The sequence below is a fragment of the Corvus brachyrhynchos genome, unplaced genomic scaffold, assembly GCF_000691975.1.
Source record: "Corvus brachyrhynchos isolate BGI_N302 unplaced genomic scaffold, ASM69197v1 scaffold319, whole genome shotgun sequence".
NCBI lineage: Eukaryota > Metazoa > Chordata > Aves > Passeriformes > Corvidae > Corvus > Corvus brachyrhynchos.
In genome coordinates this window covers 1,193,449-1,201,478 of record NW_008246065.1, presented here as the reverse complement: position 1 = coordinate 1,201,478, position 8,030 = coordinate 1,193,449, and the positions used below count along the sequence as shown (strand labels likewise).

Here is an 8,030-nt window from a genome sequence, read left to right as displayed (position 1 = left end):
TATGAGGCCCAAGAGCTGAGGAGGCAAAGCAGAAGAAATATTTGTGTAAATAGGTGTTGGGAAGAAAGAAAATATGACCTGCAGAAGGGACAAGGCACACCTTGAGGCAGGTTTCACTAGGGCTGAAGAGATGAGAGGAACAAGGAGGGAAAAGTGATGGAAGGGATTCCAGTCAGCACTGGAAGGGATTATGTGTAGCCAGGGGCATGGCTTACTTGTTAACTCACATTAAAATAAGTCTGAAAGCAAAGAGAGAAACATCAATTCAAACCACAACTGTAATGAGGAATTTATTGCTGATGATACCACAGGCAGTAATAGATCTTTCTGGAAGCTTAAAATCATTGCCTCATTTTGGGTCTGATATTCACTGTGGAATTAAACATTGACATTTCCCATAGTAAAAAGATCCAGCTGCAGCTGACATTTTATACTTACATGACCACGATAAACATTAAAACACAATAAACAATTTGAAGTTCAGATTACATTAGGAATTCACTATGTGGTTCTTGGATTTACGGTAGGAAAGAGGGAAGGAGCCTTCTTTCATACTTAATTCCATCATTCTAACTTAAATCTTGCATTTTTTCCTCTTTGCTCTTGCAGTGGTTTTTGAGTCAAAGGTTTTTGAGTCTGCAAATGAAACCATAATAGCTGATCATATTTAAAAGTAGATCTTATGTCTGTGTTTGCTTCTTCATGCATCAAACCCTTGCAGTGATCCACCTGGTGATTACGTGTGGCAATGAGTGAAAATCAGTAATTTCTCATCAACTATTTCTGTGTCAGCAACAAGTCACAGTAAGAACATCAACGAGTTGGGCCACAGTGACATGATAAAAGCAAGAGGTTTAAAACAAGCGAAATAACGAGGCAGAATACAACATTCTTTCTTCAGATTAACTAACACAAACTGCACAGCAGGAAACAAGCTGCTCCTCTGACACTAACCACCTTTTTTGAAGGCAACTGAAGCATTCTAGTAATACGTGCACATATTTAGAACACTGCTATAGCTGCACCTATGGCTCAATAGTGCTGATTCTTTGCAGGAGATAATTGAAAACAAATATATGCAATGTTAATCAAGAACAATCCCTTAACAAGCACCTTTCTGCATCAGAGGGGACTGATACACATGAGCTAGAATCAGAATGGTGCTGAACAGAAACAACCCTTCCTGGGTTCTAGGACTGCACAAAAATCTGTAACCAGCTCCAGTATCACTTCTTTTGTACAAATGCTTCTAGAGGAGCAGTGATGTGCATTGTCAGAAGATCCAAGAAGTCACCCATGTTGAGCTTTAGGACGTTCTGGGTTTCCTTTTGATCCTGACACTCCATCACTCCCTTGCTGTGCTGGTTTGCTGAGCTGCAGGACTCCTCACCCTCCGTGCCATGGCCCAGCACCAGCAGAGCGCTGCAGCTGCTCCTGCGCTGAAACCCTCTCTGGGCCAGGAGCAGGGGCTGGTTCTTATCTGCCTTTGTTTTCCTTTTGGACCTCTTGCTTTCGTAGTTCCCCAGCTCCATCAGCCTCTCGTTGAAGTATTCCTGCAAAGGTTTGTCCTGGAAGCCAGGGCTGGTGGTCTGGTGGCCTTTCAAGCAGCCTCCTGAGGAGCTCCCCAGGCAATGGACTAACGAGGCTCTCCTTGGGAGATTATTGAGTTGTGGTGACGAGCTCTTCCCTCTTTCCAGATCCTGGAAAATTTGGTTGGAGGCTGGATTTCCCAAATAATTTCTTGGTAACTGTTTTAAATAGAGGGGGAGGGAGAGGCAGGATTGGGGGCAGAAGGAAGAAGGAAATCTGAATTAAAGTATGCTGGCTTAAATAGAAAAAGGATCTAAGGATTAAGGTTCCATACAGTAAACAGCTGTTAGACAGTGTTTGAGATTCTTAATCCAAATTCCCTGAAGACCAAACAATCCCTCTCTGGAACAGAAGTCCATTGGGTTGAGGTTAATGCTGAGCACTTTTACCTCCAGCTGACTGTGACATACTGCCACAATTTTGTGTTGCCTCTGTGAAAATCTTAACTTTTTGAAATAATTTCTCACTTGTCTGTCTTAATAGAACTTTAGGTTTATCCTTTTCAAATTCCATTAGCTTGTAGCTGCTATTTCCCAAGGCAAAACTTGATCCCACTTCTAAGAGATTCTTTTTTCCCCCCTTTCTTTAATCCCAGGTAACTGCTGAACTGTAGTGTATTTTTACAAGAATTGCAATTTTCACATACAATATATTTCTACATCTTAAAACGATGAAGATTATTATTATTATTATTATTATTATTATTATTGTTATACATAATGTTTTCTCCTCCTTTCCCATTACAGGATGCCTCTCTCCTTTCTAGCCAGCCAAATTAATACTCAAGTTATTTAAATAGTAAAGGAAGACCCGGTCCAGCCCCCATTGATAGATACACTTGGGTGTCTTTAGGTTGATTTTGGGGGAACATCCATGCTGTGACTCCTTTTATTGACTGGGAGATAAAATTTTGGTAGAAACTCACCACGTAAAAGGTTGCCTTTCCGGAGTTTAATGTCCCCTGGATTTTCAAAGTCCCTGCTCTGCCATTTGCACCTTTCTCACAGGTATTCCAAGACACCCTGGCCTGTCTCAGCTACCAGGAGCAACGGCTAGTTTCTGTACAGCAAGTTAAGGCAGACCATGGCTTTTTCTCTGAAAACCTTAGCAGTTTGGCTTGAGAGAAGAACTGGTTTATATTATATTACTGTTTCTAATCAATAAAAAGAAAGACTATACTGTTTGTAGATGACAGCCACAGCGGGGTCGTGGAACATTTTGCAATCGTTTATTATGCCTGACAATGCCTTTGGTATAAAAAAAAAAGCCATCACTCACGCAGTTTTTGACAATCTCTAATTAAGTCTAGATACTTGCTCAGGGTCCAGCCACAAATCTGGTTTGAGAGCCTGGCAGTGTCTCAGTAGGGCACTCCATCATCAGCCCCTGGCACGCTGCCTGCTCGTAATGAATGAAAAACATTGAGCTCAAATGAGTAGTAGTGGGTTGGACATGCCATGTAAACTGAAAAGCAATCAAGTTTTTGATCTCCCACTATTCCATCACACTTCATTCTGGAAGGGACCCAGCAAATCTGATGTCCTTGCCTACAGTGGTTGTACTTTTGGAATAAGTTAGGTAATTGAAGAACACTAAAACCTGACTGAAGCACTCTTCCTAACTCAAACTTTTAAAAATGGTTTAAAAAACAAAATCAACCTAAAAATAATAATCAGCTTTAAAATGTAGCAGAATAAAAGCCTTTCAAGATAAATTTTTCTATACCCAATCACAGCTCAGACTTTATTATCATATCAAACATCAGCTTTCCAGAGCATAAGAGAATTATTCATCCTGCAGAAGAATAGGTAGCAGTCACCATATATTGCAAAGAGAGTTCCGGCACACAAACCTTTACATCCTGGAAGCCTGGATATTCTGGGATGATGGGCAAGGCACACTTGCTGACAATGTTTGACCACTCTCGTTTCACCATCCTAGGACAGCAAAGGCCGCTCCTGGAGAGAGGGGATTGCCCCAGCTCAGGTGGATTTTCAGCAACACCAAGTGGCTTGAAGTGTTTTATGTAGCAAGTTCTCAGGCACAGCATTGATGCAGGCCTCTCCATGTCAGCAGGTTCCAGAGGAGTTCGGAAGCAGTGTGTATTCCAGAATAACTCTCTCTCCCAGTTTTCCTCTAATGCATAATCTGGTACCAGGGAATCCCTCGACAACCTGCAGTGCCCGGTGCCAGCAGACACAGCACAAACAGCTCCCAGCAGTATCACAGGCAGGGGATGCCTTTGCTGAGGTCTGAAACCCTCAAACCATTAATGCTGCTTTTATCCTCTGAGAGCTCCTCACAGAAGGCCAGCAAATCTGAACCAAGAACGCAAAGGGCTCAGGTGAGGGGGGAATTTGCAGGGATTACAGAGTCTCCCACCGTCATCTCAGACAGCCTGATGTGGCTGCTGACGTGGTAGCAATTAGAGAAGATCAACAACCACACGCAGGAGTCGTCACTCAGCCTATTTGGAGCAGGCAGATCACTGCCCTTGTGACTGAGCAGGGATCCCTGACACCAAAACACTCAGGGCTTTAGCTCAGCGGGGCAAAAGGTGAATTAAGTCAACACAGTGAACCAACAGTTCAGGAAAGACAGTGTAGGAAGTTGCAATAAAAAATTCCTCCCAAGAAGTCCTATGCCACTTGTCTTCCTCAGTGTGGTTGGAGGTGGGCTACAGCCCTGGAGATCTGAGGAGGTCCAAACTGCTTCATTGTTTGTGTCAGGAGAGGCATGCTCTGCCTTCGAGCAGCCCAGCACCAGTGCAAGTTTGGCAAGAGACCATGAAAACAGCAGGACTCCTTTCAGCCAAAGATGAGCAAATGTTCCCAGCAAAAGCCATAGCTGCCCTGAACAGCTTACAACCCACGTAGCTCAGAGAAAGGGCAGCCAGGGAAGCAGCTTCAGAGTTTTGCTTTGGAGATACATTGGTGGTATCATCTGCTGGAAACAGATAAATGTGTGTAGTTGCAACAGTTGGCATATCATGAGCATATCATGGCAGCACAGGGCTCCTTACTGTCCCCAGGGACAGGGGACACCTCCTGTCACTGGGAGGGCAGCACCTCTGTTCCCTGCCCCACTGGGGCCAGTTTGCATGCAGAGCTTTGGCCCTGAGGGATGAATTGACTCTTCTCCATCGCACGCTGTGGAGCCATCACTGTGCTCACTGTACTTGTGGAAGGAATACAGAGGGGATTTGCAATCCCCTCGCCCTCCAGGGCTTCTAGCTTACTCGAGGTATTCATAAATGTTTGCCCACTCTGAATACATTCATGCAAATGTTTGCGGGTGTCCTGGATGAACTACAGATCCCTCTCAATCCAGGGCAACCATAAACATTTGCATGTACGTATTCAGAGCCCTGACTGTGCACTAAAGAGCTTTGGATGTGATCCATGAGACCATCAGCTGGATGCAGGTCAGGGCTCTAGGCTGTCTGGCAGATGGCTCAGGGCAGGACCCTCAGCAGCAACACCCCCCTGGCTGCTGGACCAGCAGGTCAGGAGTGAGAGAGGAGCGAGATGGGAGCCCAGAGAAACACTTCCACCCAGCCCTTCTCTATCCAGCTGCAAAGGTGCAACACTCCTTTCCTTATCAGCTCTGGCATTTTTTCATTTGAGGGTAAAACAATTCTCAGGCAGAGAATAAAACTCGGTGGGAGTGGCTACTGCAGCTACACCCCCACCAGCCCTCAGGGGTCAGGGTCTGTGCCCACAGCTCTGTATGAGCCACACACAAATTCAGATACGGGGCTGACAGTAACAATTTGCATGTAGAGATGTCACGATGCTCACAAAGTAATGGAACTGTGAGTCATCCCTGCTGCAGCCCTGATTGTTTGCAGTGCTGTTGTATACATAATGGTGCCTTCATATAGAAACACAATGTGGCCTTGCTAGGAGTACCTGAGAAAAAAATTTCAAAAAGCACTAAAAAGATTTCCTGGCAAAGAATTTTCCCCTAAAAGGCTTTCCTTGTCCCATTTGGCAGAAAAAAAAAAAAGTATTAATTTTTTTTATTACTCATCCTTCAAAGATTTTTTCAGACACTCCCTGAGCCACAGTTGTTTTGGGGATATGTTCCAGCAAACCCGGATCGGGAAATCCCTGTGGACAAGCAGGAGGTGGGTTTTGTCTGTGGGTCTTCAGACCAGGTCACTGCCTCCCGGTCTAAATGCCTTCGGGCGTGTAGAGACAGAGCAATCTGCATTGCAGAAATGCCTTACCCTGCCAAGGGGGAGAGAAAACAGCAACAGCAGGAGCCCAACTCATTTCACTGGCGAGAGAGAGCTGTATTGTTTCACAGACCAAGGTACTCGTGGTGCTGCCCACACTTGTCGCCCGGCTCAGACAGATGAGAGCTGTGTGACATAGCTGCCGCTGCCACGGCTGGCCACACGTAAAGAGTTCCCTCTTTCCATTTAAACCTGCAGCCTAAAACCTGTCATTATCAAAACCCTGTTCTCCCCTGAAAGCATTTCCCTGGTTCAAGTGAGACACCAGCAGCTTTTCGCTTGTAATTGCGCGTTGTGCTTAATGAATGTGCGAGCGCTGCACACAATGGGTGACTTCCATGGAGCTGGGAAAAAACAGTCCCACGTTCCTGCTTTAATGGCAGGTTCTGATTCTACTCCCGCCGTCTGAAACTGGAGTTCATGGAGTTTGCTCTTTTATGACCTCCTGTTCCTTCTTGTGCCGTGTCATTACTGCGTACACTGGGGCCAAGGCAGTTCCCTCTTCAGCAAAACTCTCCATCCTGTTTAATACACAGCTTTGCATTATCCTTTGATCCTCCCGCGAAAAGAAACATGACTTTCAGAAGTGTGTGGGCTTCAGTAGCTACCCACCTTATCTACCAACATTTAGATTATTTTTTAAAGAATTTTTTGGATATTTTAGGGGACAGTCACACTCCTCGTGTCAGATCAGGAGCTCAGGATGTGCCCAACTTGCATCAAAACCCAGAAGGATGCTCGCCTGTAAGACTGAGAGCATAAGGAAACAAGAGCAAAGTGAAACGCACAGTAAATCTCTTCCTCAGTGCTGTTGAAGGGATGCCACTGCTCCAGCACGCTGTCCTGAACTAGAAACAGTCCAGAGTCTGCCAGGGGACCAGCAACAGTCCTGCTACAACACCCAGAGCTCAGGAAATCCTCTCTGACCTGCCTTAGTGCCTACAAAGCAGGTAGGTGCTTTCCTCCAGCCAACCATCCTGGACCAAATGTGACATAAATCTTTTAAACCATGAGGAGTTTCTGTGAAACTGGGATAAGTGCTGGCTTGTAACACCTAAGAACAGAGACAGAGAAGTCAGTCCCAAATCCCTGATATGCCAGAGCCACGCAGGGTTGCAGGGGAGCCAAGGAGAGCTGAAGTTCCTCTGACAACCCAGGTGTCTGAAACAATGCCCAGAAGTGGAAAAGATGAGAGTGAAGGCACCAACTCCATTGCTGCTGACCACGGGAGCAAAGTGTGTCATGAAAAGAGAAGCAATGAGCTGTTCCTGGCACAGAACAGGGCCCTGGTCCCTGTTCCAGGAGTTGGGGGTGGGAGCAGAAGTAGAATTGCAAAAAGCTGAGTCAAAATTTTGTCTTCTGATGTTACTCAGTTCCTCATTTAGAGGAGGCCTTGGTCTGGCCTGAAGAAGAAGTCTGGGCTATAGCATTGCCTCTGCATCCCGAGCTCCCCCAAACTTTAAGGTGTGACTTCGTATCACTTGGAATTATCTCACCTCCACTTGCCAAGAAGAGCTGTGTGTGTGTGGGTAGGGGTGAATCTATCCCCCACTTTACTTTGCAATCAAAAACCCCTGATCTCACTCACACTCTTTTGACCTCAGACCAAGTTTCATGCGTCTCTTCCTTTCTTAGACGGGTAATACTCTTAAAGGAAGAAACAGATGGCACCCGTTTGCAGATGTCAAATGCTTGCCTCACGTGGCATGTTTACTATTGGATTTTCACCAGAGGCTCGTGGCCCAGATAGTGAGATTTTAGTTGTAATCACCAGCTTGAAACGTGAAGCAAACACTCACTGACTAGGGTCACTCACTGCTTCTGATTCTCTTTTAAATCATTTGTAGATTGGAGTACAGGAAAGGGATTAAATGCTCGGAGTGCAGGAAGAAAAATATTGGAAGTGGATGCTCAAGAAGAGATAGAAAAAGAATTAAAAAATGCAACTGCTGCACTCCTGGGAGGGAAAGGGCAGAGCTACAGAAGGGGGGACCCACATTTCTCAGTACGTGTGAAGCTGACTTGGGAGCAATGCTGTGCGTGTTTGTGATGAACACTCTGATTTACACTGTGCTGTCCTTCCATGCAAACTTCCCCCCTGAGCAGCGGATGGGGCAGGTGTGACCCTTCGTGTCACAGAACAAAGCAGCTGTTAAGTTGTGAAGTTTGCCGAGAGCACGGCTCTCGGGGCTTTTGTTTC

The 8,030-nt window shown here is 45.6% G+C and overlaps 1 protein-coding gene across 2 annotated transcripts; it reads right to left on the bottom strand.

Moving 5' to 3' along the window:
• Positions 1–264: 264 nt before the first annotated feature.
• On the bottom strand, positions 265–5,171 carry LOC108449768. Of its 2 annotated transcripts, none has more exons than XR_001866054.1 (2): positions 2,516–5,171; positions 265–1,748 (listed from the first exon to the last, which is right to left on the bottom strand). XR_001866054.1 is itself a non-coding variant. In XM_017746808.1 (2 exons), exons 1-2 carry the CDS (start codon positions 3,656–3,658, stop codon positions 1,227–1,229), a joined length of 738 nt encoding a protein of 245 aa, XP_017602297.1. In that variant the 5' UTR covers positions 3,659–5,171; the 3' UTR covers positions 265–1,226. The 2 variants fall into 2 exon arrangements, 1 of the variants encoding a protein (XP_017602297.1); XM_017746808.1 differs by having other exon boundaries at positions 3,443–5,171.
• Between the last annotated feature and the right edge of the window lie 2,859 nt (positions 5,172–8,030).